The sequence below is a fragment of the Danio rerio genome, chromosome 6, assembly GCF_052040795.2.
Source record: "Danio rerio strain M-AB ecotype USA chromosome 6, GRCz13ab, whole genome shotgun sequence".
Taxonomy (NCBI): Eukaryota; Metazoa; Chordata; class Actinopteri; order Cypriniformes; family Danionidae; genus Danio; species Danio rerio.
The window spans coordinates 31256340-31278718 of record NC_141026.1 but is presented as its reverse complement, the minus strand read 5'-3'; the positions used below and the strand labels follow the sequence as shown (position 1 = coordinate 31278718).

The 22379-nt window shown below is 36.1% G+C and overlaps 2 protein-coding genes across 2 annotated transcripts in view; one reads left to right on the top strand and one right to left on the bottom strand.

Annotated features, from left to right (window-relative positions):
- Nucleotides 1–22379, bottom strand: part of gb:ex154042 (expressed sequence EX154042) — a 69925-nt gene that overhangs the window by 29072 nt on the left and 18474 nt on the right.
- Nucleotides 1421–4815, top strand: gfi1ab (growth factor independent 1A transcription repressor b). Its single transcript, NM_201338.1, is given in 6 exon segments — nucleotides 1421–1532; nucleotides 1842–2042; nucleotides 2935–3329; nucleotides 3428–3565; nucleotides 3679–3844; nucleotides 4637–4815. Coding segments are annotated over 6 exon segments (1191 nt in total).

Below are 22379 nucleotides of genomic sequence, written 5' to 3'. Positions count from 1 at the left end.
TGGCTGTCACGAGTCAAAGACAGGTGAGGCTAGACTGATGGACTGCGTGGCTCTACGGGCTTCCACTGATTGTCTGGCGCACGAGCTGAATGCGTGTCCCTGTTGTGTCCACGACAGATCACCAGCGTCCTCGGAACAAGGCGGCTCTGTTCAGTAAGAAGCCACGAAACTCGAGAACACCGTGACCCGCTGTCGTGTGGACAGCTTTATTTCAAGGCTACAAAAATAAGTTTTAGCCTGCTTTGATAATTTTTATTAATGAACAAACTAATGAAACAAGTCAATTAAATGTGTAGCCTGCATGCAAACATCTTGCTGATAATGTAGATAACTGTAGACCGAGTGCCATTTAAAAAAAACAGCTCCATTCTAAAAAAGTAATTAATTCTGAATGATTGATATTTAATTCAGTTACTATAATGTAAAAATAATCTCACTATTTGTCACTACAGTAAATTTTCATATTATTAATTTGTGCTTTTTGTTGTTTTTATTATTCTGTAATCTTTTTAAATGTAAAAAACTATATATGTTTTTAAATAAGAAAATAATTTTAACTGCTAGAATCAAGCTATTTAAACGTTGTTAACACATATTTCTTTGAATGCTGTAACAGTTGACATTTGCTATTAATTATTGTAGACAGAATAGTGGCCTATGAGGGCGTGATGACGCTTGAGCCGACGCATTAGGCTACCTGAAACAAATCTCTCCTTCTCTCTTTTTTCCCCATTTGTGTGTGTGTGTGGGGGGGATATATAATATTTAAAAACATTTTATAAGGTAATCTAGTATTTTATAAATATAGATAAAGCCTAATAACACAAAATTAACTTTTGTGGTTGACCAATCAATTACGTGTAAATATTTTAAGTAAAAGGTAACATTTTGTTACATAAACACTTCTTAAATTGAAATAAAACGCATTATTATGCTCCTATCAAACAAAAAAGTGAAAGTACACACAAAACGTTTTCAGTTCTTAAATCAAAAAGTTACGAATTGTCGTGAGATAGCGTTGGCAAATCATTGGACGGAGAATGCATATGGGTTGCCGTCTCCGCGTTTCCTTTCCCCCTGCAGCTAAGGATTGAGTAACACGTTGATAAAACAGTGTATCACTTATCCTGATAGCCGTAGTTCCCCCCGGACCTGTCTGTCCTCTCGCAGAGGGGCGGACCAATCACAGGCCCAAGGCTTGCTAGTTGTTCCTTTAAAGCACCTGTCTTCATAACACCTGGCAGACGAGAGAACTGCTTTACGCATGCTCCCACTCTGTCATATCCTATACAGACGCGCTGCCCTTCAACCAATGGTCTTCAAATCTTTTCAGAGATAAAAAAGCCGCTGCGTCCGTGGAGCTGACAGACTGTCCGATTCTCACTAATGACTGGGGACATATGAGGCAGAGGAGGACACAATGCCTAGGTCTTTCTTGGTGAAGAGCAAAAAAGCGCACAGCTACCACCAGCCGCGATCTTTGGAGGATGACTTCAACAGACTTGATAATATTTTGGCTCATATATGTGCAGGTATGTCTAAATTAAATTGAATCACTGAGTACTGGTGTAGATAACTATGACAAAGCAAAGTGTAATCTACTGCAATTGCCAACCTGATTTTTTTTATTAAAAATAAAAATAATATTTTTTTATTGGCTAAATATTGTTTTCTTCTTAAAAGACAGTGAGCTGTTTTTTAATAAAACCCGAACTAAACTATAAACGCATTTAAAGAGGGGAAAACTCAATTGTAGATTTGCGTTTGGGTATGTACAGTTGTTGAGAGATTGCGCATTATACAGCTGTGGTTTTGACGAAAAAATAAATATCTCATAACAGAAAGTAAAACTTCAGACGAGTCGGAGTGCTGTGCGGATGCTCTGACAGGCGACACGACTGGCGCTGGTTCACCAGACTCTCACCTTCTGGATCAAGCTGATCTTTCCTCCAAGTCTCCTCTCAGCTGTGAGGAAAGCGTGTGCGATCGCTCGTCAGATTACGAGGACTTTTGGCGACCACCATCACCATCAGCATCACCGGGTACGGGTAGCTATATATATATTTTTTAATTATAAATAATTTTACATACAGATTTCCATAAAGGCTACCTGTCAATTTTTTTATGATTTAGTTTCTAACCACAAATCATTTACCTGAAGGTATATATTTTAGCCTATATTTATATAATTGGTTTTTTTTCTCCTTATAAGAAAAACTACACGTCCTTTTTACTTTACATTTGTTTTTTTTTTTGTTTTTTTGGTTGTGTATTTGAATTTTCTTCGTGCATGCAGAGGGGAAAATTAGGCCTTTATCTTTCAGCTGAACTATGCATTTGCATGTCAAACACTTCTTGCTCCGTCCACGCAGCAGCTACAGATGTGGGTCCCTAAATGTGCAGAGTTGAAAAGACATAAGCCTATTTAACTAGGCTATAATAATCCGCTGCGTAAAACATAGGACATAATAATTGGCAGTTCATTCCGCTGTGGCGACTCCTGATTAATTCCAATAGTATTTAAGCCGACGGTTGGTAAGTGGATAATAGGCTTTTATGACCTGTTTCAGGGGTAAGTCAGGTGACATTCATGGTCGTCATTTTACATTATGCTATAAATGTTTGGCAAACAAACAGAACAAAAAACGTCCTTACTTGGGGAACGCGGGGATCAAGCCTTGCGGGTCACAGACAGCGCCTCTCCAATTAATCTTGGGCACGCTTCATTAAATTTGTATCATTATCAGACACAATTTACCAACAGAATTATTCAATAGTCCAACAACAAATGCAAATTCATATAACTTTTGTATCTCCCCTATTTTAATCTTAAAATATTTTGGCACAAAACAACATTAATAAACGTAAACAGACCCCACTTAAAACCGAATAATAAACATTAAACTGTCGAATATTTTCTTTTTTTTTTTCCAGAGTCGGAAAAGTCTTTTTCACCCTCCGTGGAAGAAACACAGCCCTTCGCTGTACCCTTCAGGCCTTACGCTTGGAGCAGGTACTCGGGGTGTGAAATCAGGCAGCTGGTCCAACATACCCTCAACCATCACCGCTCTCTGGATCTCGAGCGGCCTACTCCAACCTATTACAATGAGCGCGTGACCGAGCCCTCTATTTTCACCGAACGAGGATCTGGCGCAAGAATTTACAACAGCTATGGCTCCACTGCCTCTTTGTTCGAGCGCGCCACTGCTTCTGGACTCTTTGATGATAGCAGCATGTTGGGAAAAGGAACTGAGATGAAGTCCAGCTCTGATGTGATCTGCAGTCGTCTCCTGTTAAATGGCGCATACAAATGTATAAAATGCAGCAAGGTACTATAGCCTAACTAGTACAAAGAGTATACGTTCAGTTTTTTTTAAATCAAGATGAGAAATTGTTTATTGAAGACTGTCCTCTCTTTACTCCACAGGTGTTTTCTACACCCCATGGCTTGGAAGTTCACGTCCGGAGGTCGCATAGTGGAACAAGACCGTTCGCTTGCGACATTTGCGGGAAAACGTTCGGACACGCGGTCAGCCTGGAGCAACACAGAGCTGTTCACTCACAGGTAGAGTGCTCAATTTTTTATTTAGGCCAGTGATAAAAAAAAAATGTCATCACAGATTATCCGATTTGCAGATGTGAAAAACGAATGCGTAAAACATTTTTTTCGCCCTACAGGAGAGAAGTTTTGATTGTAAAATCTGCGGGAAAAGCTTTAAAAGGTCTTCCACCCTGTCCACTCATCTCCTTATACACTCCGACACACGGCCCTACCCGTGCCAATACTGCGGGAAGAGGTTTCACCAGAAATCAGATATGAAGAAACACACATTTATCCACACAGGTAAAAGAAATAAACTGAACAGAATACACTTGAAACATTGTACAGAAGATTGTTTCCGCAACGGAATAAAAAGGGTTGTGACAAAACTACGACTATCATATGTTGAGTTTTTCACATTTCAAATCTTTTTTTAATCAGAATTGCCACTCTGTATCTTTAAAACCCCCAAACTTAAGCTTTGTTTAACTCAGTGACACACACACACACACACGCACGCACACACACACACACACACACACACACACACAACGACTGAGACAACGATAAACACGAATAGGCCTAAAATAAGTAGGCCTAGTCTAAATAAACTCTCAATTTCGGATTCACTTAAAACTAAAACTCTTTATTGGCATGAAACTCATAAAAAAATAATTTACATCTATGAGCATTTTTCAATCAATAAATGAAAATGGTTAAATTAATTATTTACTCTAAGTGGGCAAATGTTCTTTTGAGAACTGTTTACTTTAAACTTCTTAGCAGAAGCAACGTTTATTTTCGTTGAGAAATGGTTATTTTGTAACGTTTATTTTATCTCGTAAATATTAATATTTTTTGGTTTATAAAAATGTCGCAGTTGAGAGGAAAAAACACTGCGATTTGAACACAATTTAGGTTTAAGTCAGAATTCAGTATCAACAAGTTTTCCCTTAATTGTAAAAAAGTGAGATCACAATCACAATTGAAGTCTCAATTAACTTTTTATTCCCGGGCGGAGCAGGCTTTCTATCTTTTTTCTCTAGCCTATAAGAACTCTGGTTTTAGAAGTTGACGTATGCATTCTCTCTCCAGGGGAGAAGCCACACAAATGTCAGGTGTGTGGAAAAGCATTCAGTCAGAGCTCCAATCTGATAACGCACAGTCGGAAACACACTGGATTCAAACCGTTTGGATGTGACCTTTGTGGAAAAGGATTCCAGCGCAAGGTTGATTTAAGAAGACATAAGGAAACACAGCACGGACTGAAGTGAGGAAACATGCGTCCACGAGATTCAGACTTTACCAAACACTATTGGACAAAGACTTTAAGACAAAAGCTCATTCATAAAACATAAAAAAATCAGTGTTTTAGAGTAGGTGCCTAATAGCGTTTACATTAGGTGTAGAAGCTGTTTATGCTTTTGAGATTTGCCTACTAGTCAGCAACAGGCCAGCAGGTCTGGCAGCTTTCATGTTATACAGGGTATCACAGGTATCTTGATGCACATCAATAGCCCGCTGAAAGACATTGTGTCTGAACCCAAAATATTATCACCAAAATAATCAGGGACGAAATATAACCGCCGCGAGAAAGGACACAGTATCACCCAAAATATCAGCTGAAGGAGAGAAAAATCACCGCATCTCAAAAGAATGTCACTTTGTTTTTAACGCTGCAAAAGTTATATGCTGGCAAAACAAGCACTACAATAGACTGCGAGATTTCATCAATAAAAGGACTGTTTGTGTACTATAGCCCAACTTTAGCGATTTAGCTTGACAAACCATTTCCATTGTGTATACCATTTTCAAGAAAATACTTTGATCAATTGTTTTTGATAGTATTTACATTATTTATTGAAATAAAGAGTATGAAGATTTACTTCGAGTGTGCTTTGTTTTCTTTATGTTAGCTTGTAGGCCTATATAATTTCATACAGATTAAAAAAATCTCTGTATACGTGCGCATCGAATAACGTCCGCCATGATTGTAATTTAAGCATGGAATTATTTAAGTATTATTTAATTGTTAATAAAGTGTTCTCTATTTGTTTAAAATATATATTTTAAAAATGCTCTTTTTTTGTTGTAGTTTATTTTTTTACAATAGAGGTGTGGAAAAGTTCACATGTGCCTCGCGACAAGTGTATTCGCCAAATCTGTGATTATTATTATACATTAAAACACCTAGGCTATAAGTGGTAATAACAAATTAGTCAACGCTATAGTCTAAGTGAAATGAAAGAACTGCGCCTGAAAAAAATAAAAACGATCTTTACAGTACTAAATTTAATCTCACTAATATTGTAAATGAAAAACACAAAATAATTTTAATAGCATAATAATAATAATAATAATAATAATTTTACTTTGTTTTACTCATAGAAGATGACCAAAATCTTTTTTTTATTTGAAGATCATAATATTTACATGTTTTAAAGTCGAATTCAATTATTTATTTGCTAGCTTAAAAACGCGTACATTAATTTTAAAATGATCTAAAGAAATTATTTTTATAGCATAGTCATATAAACTCTTAATCACCGATATTCAGTTATACTTAAGAAATCATAATGCAGGTGTCGTCAAATCAAACGGCTAGTTCTCTTTTAGTTATCTTACCATGAAAAAAAATAATTATCCCCTTCTATTTACACTCTAAACATTTTTGGATTTCCCCTGTTAACAAAACTGAGTGTAAATAAAGGTAGTTTGTTCAGCAAAAACAGTTTACTCTATACTCGCGGTCAGTGCATTCCTTGCGCCTTAATGGTCCCGGAATAACATCAAAATATCTGGACTGGCAAAGTAAAGTAAATAATGTACAGTTTAAATCTTGTTTTATTTGTTCGATAGCAAATAGTTGCGGTAGCCATGCAGAAAAGGTGATTTACTGTTTTTTAAAAGTGAACAAGATTTTTCGAAATCATATTATTTTGCTTCACTGTTATACGCCACAACGTTTTGTGAGGGAATCAAAAAATAGTCTACTGAGCACTATTCGCAACATTGATTGAAATCACTGACTTTTTATGGCTCAAATCTTACAGCTTTTATGCCCTTGAAAATCCTGAATATTTTAAAACCCCGAAGATTTGACTGAGAGGAACATGAAAATGCATATTTATTCTTGAGAAAAAAAGAGATAAGCACACAGCTGTGGGATTTACATGTCTTGCTGCTGTGGGGAAAATTGAAGCCACCTAAGGAATTAGGACAGCATTTGGTATGGAATCAGCTTCTTTTTAAAACTTTATCACCAGCTGTTTGTTAACACCCTCAATTGTAAATGAACAGCAACATTTTAGTCACATTTGACATAATTTAAAATGCAGAATTAGTTACTTCCCTGTTAGGGAACTTTAGAGTGATGTGTGGGTGTACTCCAGAGTGCTGCAGGGACTGTGATGCCTCTACGCAGGTCAGTATCTACCACAAATGTTTCAATCCTCTGCAGTTCACTCAGAGGGAAAGTGCAAGCTTCAAGTGGACCATTAGGCCAGACCAGATTTCAGTGAGGGTTTTAAAACCGATGCCCCACAGCCTCCAGGCATATCAAATATGAATAGAAGAAGTCCTGGAAAGAGCCCAATCAATTTCAGTGGGCAAGTAATCAGAGCACTTCATTCTTTGGATAATACACACACATACACACACACACACACAAACACACACACACGCACACACACACAACTAATCAAAAGCTGCAATAATCTTTCGCTGGTAAATAGACACAAATGTCTAAAGATTTATACATGTAAATACGGTGTGGTGCAAATACATGGCTATTTTATGGCTAGGGTTATATAAAATTAATTGAAGTTCCACATAAAATATGAAGGATATCTCACGTTTTAGATAAAAGGCACAGTTTTTTAATTCAAATAGATTGTTCACCCCAAAATTAAAATTTTGTAGTTTTTTTCCACTTGTCACAAATCTTTTTAAATTTTTTGTTAACCATCAGTAACAATTGACTTTCATAGTGTTTGTTTTTCTTTATGGAAGTCAATGGTTACAGATTTTCACTTTCTTCAATATAGCTTCTTTAGTATTCAACAAAAGAAAGACCTCATAAAGGTTTGGAACCATATGTGGGAGAAAAAAATACTGATTCAATTTTCATTTTAGGGTGAACTATCTCTTTAAGAATAAGCCTCAACAATAAAATAGTTTTTTTTTTTATTGAATTCTTTTGTTTATATGTAACAAAAAACAAAGTATATATCACAAAAACTTTTAAAGTGAAAGTATAACATAAACATTAAGATTTATTAGAAAGGAAAATAATCACTTGTGTATAAATCTCAATGGATTTATAGAGACATAAAAAATGAATGGACAAATAAACAAACAAATTAATTTGAAAAAATAGTACATCAAGTGCTCTTAAAACACTTTTAATGATTTTTATGCAATCTTTGCATTGAAGCATAATATATTGCCAGTGCACTCTTTTTGGCTAATAAAAATGTCTGATTTAAAAATTTAAACCTAAAAGTCTTCATCTGAAGGCTTACATACTGTTTAGTAAATCTACAGAAATTTTAAATAAACTAGGATTGGTATTGGTGTACGTGGTTTAAAAATGGACAGAAGTTTCATGCAAGTGCTTATTCTCGGTATGTATTGATAGCCTGTAAAATTAGCAAAGCAATGCACCAAGAAAGTTGAACAGAGGTGAAAAGAAACGCAGGGAGTCTGGACCTCAGTGATGAGATAGCAGTGGAAGGTCTCACAGAGACAGGGCTCAGATACTGTGTTCTTTTGTTGTGGCGCTTTATTCATTATTTACTTGATCTGAAAAATAGACTGCAAGACAACTGCACAGCTGTCATCAGGCAGTAGGTTGGAGATACAAATTATTCATGATTTTAGATAGAAAGGTAGATGGAATAGAGAGAGAGAAAGAGAGAGAGAGAGAGAAAAAGAACAGGCAATTTGTTTTGCACAAATGACCGACCCTCACACACTATCTGTGTGAAGAACAATTTGGACAGTGTTTTGTGAATTATTCTTGATGGAAAAATAAGTAACCTGACTATAAATTTCAATGGAATAAATAACTTTTTTTTATTTAATTCTGCATGTTAATTATATTAAACTAAAAAAATAAGTTAACAAAATATATTTTTAAAATGTTTACACTAAATAAACATTATGATATTATGATAAAAAAGACACCCTGAAGTGGCAGAATAATCAACAAACAGGCTTTAGCATTAAAAGTATAAGGTTAAAATAATTATGCACTTGCAAAAACAAACATAATGAAGCTTTCCTGTTAATTAATTACCAAATAGACGGTGAATTATTTCTTCAGGAGAACAGTAAAGATACTCTTCTGAAACCACCATGGTTTTTGGTGATTTTTATATTGTAATTAAATGGCAAAGTGCCAGCTCACATAGGAGTTTGCATCCGCACATCGAAACCACAAGTTTCTATGTAAAATTTTTGTCAAAATTGAGTTAACATATTCTTATTAAATGACAACTTATTTACATTATGGGATGTTTTTTTTTAAGTCGTTTACATTTTAAGTTTAAGTAAAGTTTGTAATTCCAAGGTGACGACAAGTCAAATGCAGCAAAAAGTTGACACTGCAGGTCATGGAAAGATCTGGACAGTTTTCGGATATTAGATCATTTACTAAGAATAAAACCGAGCCACTGATTTGCCCTAAACTCCGCATTAGGTTACAGTGTGTGTGAGGTCATGAGGGTGCATTGTCTGTCTTCTCCTATTCATCCTATTTCAGCTTGACATGACACCTCAGCATAGACTCTGGGGAAATAGGAAGCATTTTTCCAGTCTGTTCTGGGATGTCCCAGCTGAGCCTGAGTACCATGCTTTTACTGCCCAATGCCACACACTTTTGTTTAGAAGTCCTTGTTGTTTTCAGGACTGTTTAACAAGGTAAGTCTCCAGAGTCCCGGCACGCTCTAAAGTCGTTCCCTCTGAAGAGTCCGTTGGGGTGTATGTGAGTGTGTGTGTAACAGTGAAAAGCGATGCATGGGGGGGTTCAAGTAAAAATGGGTAAAGACTAGTGGTGACTGACACAATTGGGAGACATTAGAGCTGGGTGAACGGCCAAATGTGAGCTGACGTTTTCCTTCAGGTTAAAGCCCTGAAAGCTTTTCCATTAGTTATCTCGCAGAGGGGCTCACCAACCCCTGCACAGCACGCATTCGGGTTGGAGAGCCCCCACCATCTCCTGAAAGGTGGGTGCAGTAGTTTGCTGCTCATTTAAAGACATGTTTATCCGCTTCATTTAGCATTACATATCACTACCACTATTTGGATGCTAGCTGTCGCTCAAAAGGAGACGCAAAGGGATGTAGTTCATATTTGTTGCAGCTTTCACTGTACCAAAAAATATGACTATGTATCATTCATTGCTAGATTAGAAATCAATTTTTTTTTCCATTAGGAAGCAATATTTGCCCCCAGGGTTGATTTTCAGAAGAGGTTGTTTTCCTTAGAATTTTGGTTCAGTCAATGTGATTTTTAATACTGTATTAATATTTTATCAAATGCGATTACTAATAAATGTTTGTTTCATTTTATTAAATGTGATTTATATTAAATACCTACGATTACTGTGAAATACTCTTACCAGTAAAAACACATTACATGTATTAACACAGCACAACATATTGTTAATATTATACTACATAAATTATCTACATTGTAAATCATTGTAGGGCTGGGATAATATAACAACATGACAAAGGTTTGTCAGAAATTATTCTTTTCTAATAATAATTATTAACACTGTTGAATAGAATACATATTAAAAATGTTTTTGTTTGTAAACATCTGCCATATTCCGACTCAAAGCAATTTCATGGCAGTTCATAACTATTTCATGTTAATGGATAATTGTGCATGAATTAGAAGATGAATCCTATTAATATACTCATGTTTTTTTTGCCAGGGTATTAGCAAAGTCCTTTTAAGGCAAGTTGTTTCATTGGCGGCCATCTTTGAAACGCCTCTCGGGAAGTGTTTGGGCATTCTGTTTGAATGGGCAAACATCAAATTCTTCAAAACTTACATATCTTCCAAATCTTACATATTTAGAACCCCCAATAGAACTAAACAACAACTGTCTCATGTTTAATTATTAAACGTCCGAATCTAACAAAATCAGCATATTTTCAGGCTGCCCAAGCTAATGCGCATGCACATTTGAAAGAAACAAGAGTACGACATGAACCTCTTTTATGGCCTACATAGTATCATCCTCTGGATAATAATTGTCTGATCACGCTGGTCTTTTGAAGTAATTCACAATGTGGTCTTTATAGTGGATCTCCTCTAGAAATGACAGCGACTCTTTGTTTACAAGTTTGTGGGGTTTAAGTTGCTGCTGTCATGTGATGTGCGTTTGACAGGATGGACTGTACCTCGCGTTCATTTCATAAGGATTACAAAACCAAAAAACTTTTGTTTTCAAGTGCACTTGCTTCATGTAAAAGTACAGATTTCAAGCTTTATGTGGATATATTTCTTATGTCTGTGAAGCAAATATTCGCTGAGATTCCAGTGTGTTTGTTGACTACCAAATTGTCGTAAAAGCACACATCTGGTCCCCTGGAGAAACGTCAGTCTATAGCGATCAACATTTTTGTCCCCATTCAAACCTATAAGAGTGACATGTCTTGAGTATTCTATCAAAGTCATTTCACTCGGCAGCCATTTTTGAAACACCTCTTGGGCATTACGCTCAAACATTCTGTCTGAGAGGAGAAACAACAAATTCTTCAAAACTGCTTGTCAAGCTTACCATTGAATTGCATGTTAGAAATCACCAATAAAGGGCTGCACAGTGGTGCAGTGTGTAGCACGTTTGCCTCACAGTAAGAAGGTCGCTGGTTCGGGCTTTAGCTTGGTCAGCTGGCACTTCTGTGTGTAGTATGCATGTTCTCCCTGTGCTCGTGGGTTTCCTCTGGGTGTTCTGGTTCCCCCCACAAGTACAAAGACATGCAGTACAGGTGAAGGGTAGGCTAAATTGTCCATAGTGTGACCTTGAGTGTGTATGGATGTTTCCCAGTGATGGGTTGCAACTGGAAAGGCATCTGCTGCGGAAAACATATGCTGGATACGTTGGTGGTTCATTCCGCTGTGGTGACCCCTTTTTAATAAAGGGACTAAGCCAAAAATCACCACTAAAATTAAACAACAACTGTGTCTTTAGTTTAATTTCTAAACATCTTAATCACACAATCTGCATAAACTCACATCTGGTCCAAGCCCCACCCCCTGAGAATTGTTAGCCAAGCGCGATCAACGATTGGCCCCTGTATTAGTAGGCGGTGCTTTATTCACCATATTGACCGTTGCACATATTGACATGTCTTGTGTATTTTACAGTCTGTGTTATTAGAATGTAATAATTTTGGTTCTGTTCTGTTTTTCGTATTTCTATGCTTGATTTGACTAATCTATAGCATGACAGCGCATCCATTAGAAAGAAAGGGAGATGGAATTTGGAAAGATTAACAAGCCAGAACTCAAAGTCGGGATGCTGAAATGCAGTGGTGCTTGATACTGTAGCCCAAAAGCTGACACCTCCAAGGTTTTCTATGGCTGTCCCTCATCCCTCTGAATCCCTCAACATTGTTGATTCTCAGTCCCATCAGCTTCACTCCAGCCTTGGTCCCATGTGCTGTGGCTTCACCTCAGGCCACCATACATTCAGTGTCACTCCAGGTCTCCATCTTTTCAGCTCCAACTGGTCCTTATCATGTCGTTTATGGATTTGCCTGAATTTATCTACTGTATGCTTCCTGGCTGGATGCTGGGACCCAGGCCTGTAGTGTATCCTGATCTCCTCTTTGTCCCTGGCTCTTTCCTTTATCTTCTTCACCTTGGTTTCTTTTGCTAATACTTTTATCTGTTTCTCTGTACTTTGTCAATCACTCCTGAACCCATCAACTTTTTTCTTCCTATGATGGATTTTCTACCATGCAAAGATGTATCTTCAGAGTGACAGAAGTAATATCAGGTGTATGTCCAGTTTTAGTTTAGTCACGTTTGTCACCATGGCTTCTGATCCTGCTGACAGTCCTTCATCCATTTATTTTTAAGAAAAAACATGTATTGAAGCTCTGAGTTTTCCTTATTTCTCTGTCTGGGATTGTTTAATTGGTTAAAACCTTTTAATTAGTTATACTATATTTTTTTTCTGTGTTTGCCGTCTTTTGGATGAAACATTTAACCGAGGTCCTGACTCTCTGTGGTCATTAAAAACCCAATGGCTCTTCTCGTAAAGCGTAGGAGTGTAACCCTGGTGTCCTGGCCAAATTACCTCATGCATCGGCCCTTACCGATCATAGCCTCCCAATCCACTGAATTGGCTGTATCAGTTTCTGCACTCCACCAATAGCTAGTGTGTGGTGAGCGCACTGGGGCCGTCGCATTATCCAAGTGGATGCTGCACACTGGTGGTGGTGTGGCGGGACCCCCCTCATGATTGTCAAGCTCTTTGGGTGTATTACATTACATTACATGTGTTTTTTTTACAATTTGCTATGAAAGACTATTGTGTTCTTTACTCCAGTGTCATACATTTTATACTCAACTCATCATAACAACATTTAAAACAAGTTGGTCCATAACGTTAGACTAGTTTGAGTTATGCATCTCCCACTATAATCACTGAAAATGTCTACACTGCAAAATGACAGCAGATCTGCAGAATTTGGTCTGTGTCATTTAGACAGAGTTCCGTCTACCCTGCAAAAAATGCTAATAAATAAATATGATACAATGTGCAGGGGGTTAGAAGTAATGCTGTGAAATAACACATTTCTTTCTTTTTCATATTTTAATCACCACTGCTGTAGATTGATTTTATTTATGCAGCTGTGTTTTGTCTTGAATTAATCTAGAGTTTGAGAGAGATTCTTTCTGGGAGTTTTGTGTCATTTTTGTCACAACTCGCTCTTCATTTCCATCAGTTGTTATATTTTTTTTAGTTTTAGTTTATTCACTTATGTGATTCAGGCTACATTAACAACTAACAAATAAAGTGGAAATAAGACACTTCTCAGAAATCTATCGCCCACACTTATTAATAAGTAAAATTTCCATGGCATTATATCTAATTCATCCTGCTAGGAAGTGATTTCTTTAGCCTGAGTACATCAGTATAGTTCTGTTTCATCCACATTTAATAAGTAGTCTAATAGCATATGAATCCTGACAAAAGCCCTAAAAGGATTTATGTTGGTAAAGGGTTGAACAAAAAGAAGCTTTCTCATCAGAAACAAATACAATGTGACAGACCGGCCCAGGCTACACAGATAGAGTAGAATTAAAAGCACTAAAATCATTTATGTAACAGTCTATGCTTTTGTTCCTCTAAAACCAATGCCCTTGAATCCATTTCAAGAAAAAGAAGTCAGTTTTGTAAAGAAATGATTAAGTACATTTTAAATATAAGCTGCTGCTGTCATCCATCAGTAATGATCATCTTAAATCCCTCGACCTGATTTTGAAAAGAGTGTAGATGCAGCCTAAAAGGTTGTGAATTGATACGACCCTCCACTTAACCAGGCCTGACTAAAGCAATGAACCTCTCTGAAAAATTCATAAGATCCATTTCATAAATTCCAAGCCAAGCAAATAGATGTATCAAACTAGAAGAGGAGAGAGAGATCCAGGCTGATATGCAGAGACAGAGAAAGAGAAAAGACGGTGGTGGTGAGAAAAATGACAAAAGATTTATTCTCAGTTATAATAAAAAATTAATGTTGAGGCATTCAAGTAAAGTTCCTTTTGATGTTCTGATTTAATGAATGATTTGAGGCTCAGATGTAGGTTTGCTGAAGCCTGCGCTAATGTCTGTTCAGGGTCTGTGTAGTCATGTGTCACTCTGCAGCACCATCAAGCCAATGCACTGCTTCTCAACAGATCAAGCAGTCTGCAGTGAACTGGTAAGTACTTCCAATGTCCCTGAGGTCCAGCACGCACACACACACACACACACACACACATGCGCGTGCTCGCAAGGCCTCATCCACTGACGCATTCTGATACTAGACGCACAAATACACCAACACGTTTGCACACTAACTCAGACACATTGATATATTCCTGCACCAGAGATAAAAGGTTGTTTCATGTATTGGTGTATGTGGGAAAAGCTGTGATGTTTTTCTGCTGTTGTGTGAATGTGGTTGATGTTGACCCTATGATGGGCAGTGAAGTGTGGCAGGAACAAAAGAGCAAGCGTCACCTAAACTAACACAACATGCATTTGAGTACAGGCCACTTGATTTGAAAATATATTATCTTCCTTTTGTCAAACATGATTTTCAGTTGAGAAATCGCTGAATCTAACTGCATTGTTATTGCATTAAATAATAATGATGTTGTGACTAACCGAAAAGGCAAAATAATACACAGTCAAAAATGAATGATTTAAAATTTACATACATGAAACAAATCCATGTTAGAACATTCAACAAGAATTAGTTGTTGTGAAATCAAAATTGACAACTCTTATTTTGTTATATTTTCACAAGGCCAGCCAAACCATTTCAAGTGTACACAATAAAAGTTTTATCATTATAAATACTGTACTTATGATTGTAAAATGTTCATGAAGGTCATGTTCAGAAGAAAAATAGTTAACTGACTAAAAGGCAAAAAAATGTACCTTTGTACTTAAAAGAAATGTCTCAATATCAACTGATATAAACAGTTTATCCTGATATTTTTTGGTTATATCATCCACCCCAATTGGACATCATTATTATAAATGTAGTTTAGAAAAGCAAATAATTTTTAATCGTAATAACCTCTGCCTCTTTAACAACATCCCTTCTTTTTTCTGATTTCTGATGTGAGCGTGGGACAATCTTTCTGTTAACCGAGATCAATCAATGGCTCCAAAAAATTAATGTTTACAATTTACACATCAAGAATAATAACAAGAAATATTTTTTCTAAAAATCTTTCATATGTAGAACAATGTCTAAAATCAATTCTACTAGCATATTTAACACTTTAAAAGCATTAAAATAAATTAAAATAATGGTCCAAAATAGACAATCATTTTGATTCTGGTCACTGCAAAAAACTATGTTGATCTGACAGAACAGCATTACAAGGACAAAGATCTGGGTTGCAGCGGTAGATGAGACTGGCCCTGCTCGTTTCCCCGCTGGTGTATGTTCAATTATTAACAACCACAACCAGTACCTGATCTGCTCAAATCAACTATGAGTTTTTCCAACCTGCTTTCTACACAGTCCAGCTATGGATGTTTGCACAACAACAGTATGAGGAGGCAGGTGTGGTTCCTGACCTCCAAATCACATTTGCTCAATTCATCACATACATTTTATTGTGCAAAAAAAAAAAAAAATAATAATAATAATAATAATAATAAAAAAATAAATAAAATTATATGTATAAAATTGCTCCCATATATATGTAAAGTTGCTCTCAGCAGCAACCCAGTACTAAATTTTGTTGTGATTATTACTTTGTACTGCAAAATTTTAAGTGAAACTAATATAAATAATATAAAGTCTTAATTGCTATGAATGATGTTGCAAGACAAAGTCTGAAATGTGAATAATCAGTGAAAGATTATGAGCTAATCAGCTATTGTAAAAGTGAAATGTAAAGTAGCTATGGCAATAATAATAATAAATAGCCATATAAATAAATAAGTTAAAATGTTAAAAAACAAACTACACTTAAAAAATGATGTTTGCTATTTGTTCAAACTACTTATTTTAAATGAGCTGCAACAATGGGATAACAACTTAAATGTTTTATGTTCAATCCACTTAAAATTGTAAAAACTAACAAGTTAACTTAATCGCCTTATGTTGTTCGATTTGTCACAAAGCCAGCTTTTTTTTACAATGCAGATGAAATGAATCTAAATTAAACTAAGTATCAGGTACAAAAGAGCATTCGCAGTTTACACTCTGTTGTGTTCAATGATTGAATATTTGTAAAATGTCTAAAATCACACGTCAAAATCCAGAACAGCAGAATCAGTGCCAATAAAAATCATCAAACAGTTATGTCAATAGTTAAGATTAAAAAAAAAACTACAACACATGATCTCTCGACCTGAATGATTGGCAACCAAGGTGCCTGAGGAAAATATTTGGCAGGAGGAATACAAATTAAAACACTTGTACATTTATTTGTGGATAAAAGGAAAGAGGAGGGGGGAGAGAGAGTTTACAACGCCTAAAAGCTTCCATCACCTCAATAAAATCATGGGAACCAGTACACAGAGTGTCAGCATCTCTAAACACCAGAGAATGAGCAGACTGACAAAATTGCTTTGACAGCCTGTTCACATGTAACATCCCAGCCTCTTCTGCCACTGGGGGCTGCCTACAGAGATGAAGGCACACGCTACCCAAGCGGACTCTGGCGAGCTGGTGAGCGTTGTATTGATCAAAGCTAGACGGGGTGTCTCTCCTTCAGAAAAAGGGCCAGCGCTATCCTTGTCAATTAAAGTTCCCACACTGTACGTATTGATTTGGAACAACTCAACACAGGTAATTGCCATCAAAATGCCGATTTACAAAAGGGCAAGCAGACATCTGCGATAGAAGCACCTGTACGGTTATATGGATCAGTTGTTTTCCCCTCCCCATGGTCCAAGTCACCCTGACAATATTTTGGTCTATTATTGTAATATTAATAAGATAGATTAAATATAAAAGATATAAAAGATTTTGTTAAATATAATAAGGAACTAAAAGCACTGGTTCAAATCAAAAATAACATCTCTGTGATTATTTAGGAATCTTCATGTTGTTCCAAATTAATTTTATAATACAAATAAAGATATTTTCAAAACTTTTTAAAATTTCTTTTCTCTACTAAACCTTGTCTGAGTTTCAACACATTTATGAAGGCATCAAAACACGAATACAAATTGATTAAAGGGTTTCCCTGAAAGAGAGTGAAAAAAAACATGTGAAACAATCATGAGCGCTCTTGTAATATTTAAATCTAAAAAAAATGTGATCAAATTTAGTTGAACAGGCTTATTTTTTATTTAAATTAGGGCTGTGCAGTATTGAAGAAAAATGTGATATGCTAAATAACACAATAATGAATATGCCATATTTGGTCAAAAGTTTGGGATCAGTTTTTTCATGTTTTTTTGGTTTTTTTTATATTGTGTTCATCAAGGTGGCATTGATTAAATGTAAAGAAATGATAAATATTATTGAAAAAATAAATAACTGCTTTTTTATTGTATGTAGTTAGTTTCAAATGAAATTACTACTCAGTCATTACTGCTTGTATTACTATTACTATTAATAATAATATTAATAATAAGTAATTGTGATAAAAGTGAATTCTGAAGGATCATGTGACTCTGAAGAATGAAGTAATGAAGATGAAAATACACTTTTTGAATCACTGGAATAAATGATTAAATTTAAACTACTTTTGTATTTATTTTTTATTTTTTTTATTTTACAATTTGTACACAATTTTAAACAAAGAACAATCAGAAAAGCAAAAACACATTAGTTTCTTAACATGTTTGAAGTGACTCGTCATACAGTATTCAGTATACAGTATATAATCATCTGTACTAAAATGTTTACAGATTTATAAACAAGAAAACCAGCCTGTCCACTCTGCTTGGTTGTAAGATGTGTGTTGACATGTAATTATATTGCATGATATGCAAAAAAAGTCTTTCAGAGGGTGTGCTAATGGCAGGCACACAATAATAATTTTCTTTTAAATCTCTTATTTATTAGCAATATGCACATTTGTGAATTTTTAATAAATATAATATATTGTGAAGCTCCAATTAAAATAACAAACAAAGGTTTTATGGTTTTGGAAGAACACGAGGGTGCACAAAATATATTCATTTTGGGTAATCCAACCAAAAAGGTTTAAACTCTAAACTGTTGTCTAACTGTATCTAACAATATGATTGCAGTGCATGAAGGCCTAAATCTGGCTTCTCTTTCAGTAGTAAAAGTTTAAGGAGGGGTTACAGTTTTCAGTTAGAGAAGTTTCCATGAATCACAATATTTACCGTTCTTCTTGTTTTTAATCTTCATACGTTTACTCAATCGTGAGGAAAGGAAAATCTGAGCCATGTTCATATAAAGTGCACTGTTCCAAATCAAATGCACAAGTCCATCTGTAGGCAAGGCAGAGAATGCTAAGGCACTGACTCTAGGGATTGACCCCTAAACAGCACAGTTTTTCTTGACATGTTCGCTGGGATTTAGGGAGGGATTTTGGCAGACAGCATCAGCCCCAGACATGGCCTCTAGGGGCCTTCAGGGCCACTTTGTTGCCAAGAAATAAGCACAAGAGTGGCAGAATAAACAGTCCTGTCAGCATGCCATTATAAAGCATATCAAGCACTCACAATGTGTGTTAAAAATCTAAGATTAAACTCTTATATTTTTTGTAGATATGGTTGTTTATATATTAAAAAAGCCGTTAATTATGAATACATTTATTAGTGAAAGTATTCCATACATTATAAATCCTCATTCTTCTTTGCTAAATTCCAATAATGAATAAGCCTTAAAGGGCACATAGTTTACGCTTTTTTATGATTTAATATTAATATTATGGTTTTTCTAAAGTGTGCCAGTTAAGGCTCAGTTCAAAAACAATTCAGATTCTTTTATTATAATGTGTTAAAATGTGTCATTTTGGGGGCGTGTACACAGCTCGCTGTTATAGGGGTGTGTTGCTTCACATGAAAATTAGTTTTAAATTCCCACCCAACGTAACAAGGGGGCAGAGCCAAGAGCTCCCACGCTCTGTGTTTGGCAACAGACAGCCAGACAGAAAGAAGCAAGCAGCATAAATGAGAGGATCAGCAGCATTCAGCCGTACATGTATGCCTCGGACACAGACCAAGCAGAGAGTACACAATCATTTGTGTCTTTGTATAGTTTTACAGCCAACTGTGTGCTAGTTTAAAGTTCCGAGCTTGTACACCAAGACTAATAACCATGCACACTGAATTTGGTTTGACTGAGGTACATGGATGACCCGCTTAAAGCCGCGACACAGCACACCAGACACGCACATTCGCATGTTATTTAAAATGAAACTATTCAGTTAGAGCTCTGTGGCACGGCAGAAACATGAAGTGTCCTGAATCCTGGCTGGGCACTGCGGACAGCTGCCGACTTAAAGTGCCGTTGTGTGTACCCTGTTAGAAACCTATGTTTAGAATACTAAAATGTATGGTGCTTTTGGTGTGCGACCTGCAGGCAAGTTTGTTATTTTATTTCCAATGGACACTCACGTGAGGCGAAGGCGCTCACACTTTCAGCTGCACCTAGTTAAGAACACACTCACAGGGAGCTTCTTCTCGCGAAATGCAAACGGCTGAAGTTTAAGGTAGACGCAATAAAAAGTACACTTGTTTGCAAACCTACCTACAAACAAACTAAGTGACAAACAATGATTCGGATTAGAGCGATCATGTGGTGAATGCTGATCTTGTGTTGAGTCCAATGAGCTTTGCATCTAAAAATAGAGCAAGGGTATTCCTCTAGTGCACAGGTGTCAAACTCAGTTCCAAAAGGGCCGCAGCTCTGCACAGTTTAGTTCCAACCCTAATTAAACACACATGATTAAACTAACTGAGTCCTTCAGGCTTGTTTGAAACCTACAGGTGAGTGTGTTGGAGCAGGGTTGGAACTAAACTGTGCAGGGCTTCGGCCCTTCAGGAATTGAGTTTGACACCCCTGCTCTAGTGACATCGCTTGACTCACACACTGAAAATGGTGGACGTGAAACAACAAACTGAGGATTAGGTGACGCGTTCCTGTCAATCAATATTGGTGGGCGGGGGGACCGCACTCCTACATCAAGTTGCGGTCGATCTAAAAACCGCTCCAATTGGTCCACCGTTTTTATGTTGTTAAATTTTAAAAAAAGGGACTGTGTGTGTTTCTATCACCCCAATATGGCAGTCTATACACTATACTTACACGCATATCTGTCCAAACAGCTTGAAAAGTAGATTTTTCACCATAGGTGCCCTTCAAATGCTGATGTCCTCATCTGCTGATTGATATATGATTGTACAGTATAGTGACTAGACAGGCCTACTGCACACTTATTAATAAAAAATAAGGCATCATGAGGATACTATATTTATAGAGAGAGATTAAACATGTAAATATCAGATCTGTGAGTCTCAATATAATGTTGAAATATATGAGTTCAGTACATGGAAATGTCATACCAATTGCCTCATGTCATCATGTGAATTATCATGTGAATCCATTGAGTGTAAAATTCAGGTAAAATTCAGGTCAATGCTTAGATTCAGACTGCTGATAATAAGTATTTTTATGCACATCTATGCATCATATCCTTCTTACTGTGATCTTACTGAAATGACAGCAGCACATTTCAAGAACAATCTGTTTATGCAGAGGTTGATATTAATTACTGCCTCTGCTTTTATATAAATTGAAAGCACAAAACACAACTTTAAATACATTTCTGTTATCCCTTTTATTGAGTATATATTTTTTATTTAGCCTATGTTTCATCCACAACATGACTCAGGTGGAGAATTCCTGTCTAACTCCTGTGTTTCCATGTGCCACTCCCAGTCACCTTAGTACACCCTTGTTTCCTCAGTTATCATTGTTAGTTACCTTGGTTGTTTATTGTCTTAATTCCTCATAACCATTTGCTTGTTAATCTCATTGTCTCCCTCATTATATATCCTCTTGTGTTTCTATTTTTTTCATAAAGTTTGCATGTTTCATTGTATGCATGTCTGTTTTTGAGACATTAACAATTTCTGCCTGCACCTGGATCTTCACCTCATTGTTCATCACTCAACAACACCACAGATGTCAAAATTAAAGTTAAATTGAACCTCTTCAAAATTTCAGTTGAAAAGGTTTAATAAGATCTACTAATTTTCTGAAATATCTTTTGATAACTGAAACATGCCTATTTGTATTTCAGAGTGTTTGTGTGTGTGAATTACAGGCGCTGACATGAAAACCAGAGCATCAGAGCAGAGCTTATTAATATTCATGACCATTCCATAAATGGTCAAAACTGAGCTTTTACAGGTAATCCCTGTGGTTTTAAATGCACACTATAGCACCTTTAAAAGTGTTCAGCATCAGCATCTCTGCAAATAGCAAAGATGTCAGTATAACTGCTTCAAGAACAGAGCTATTATGGCTTTGTTTTAAGTCAAACATACAGAAACATGGCATCATTTTAGGCAACATGGTTACACCAACAAAATATTCAGCAAAGGTAGAATTAACTCCTAACATCATCTTCCTAAAAATATTGATTGTTATTAATAGTGTATTCATTATATTTAGATTTAACGTGTCTTATAAACAATGAAATTGTGTATTATCGTAATGAAAATGACAAATGACGTATTTAAGCAGCATATTATCTGTTTCACTGAAATAAAGATCATGAAATTATTTTCATAGAATTATCCAATATGATACACATACTTAATATATAACATTAATAATCCATATAATTCTATAAAACCTGCATATAAAACACCTAGCGAACATACAATGAGCAAAGGGATATGGGCCTGACCATGCAAAACAACAAACCTGTTTGTATGTCAACATACCGTGAGAGATCTTTTTTTTTTTTTACGTTCAACTTTCATTACACACAGTCTGTTCACTGTCAAAACACTAAATCAGCAGTCTTCAATTAGCCATGGGCAAATCTGAAGCTAGCATGCAACCAGCCTGTCCTTTCCTGTTATATTTACATTGTACCTTTTGTTAAAGCCTTTCACCACACTGTAATAGACAGAGTAAACTTC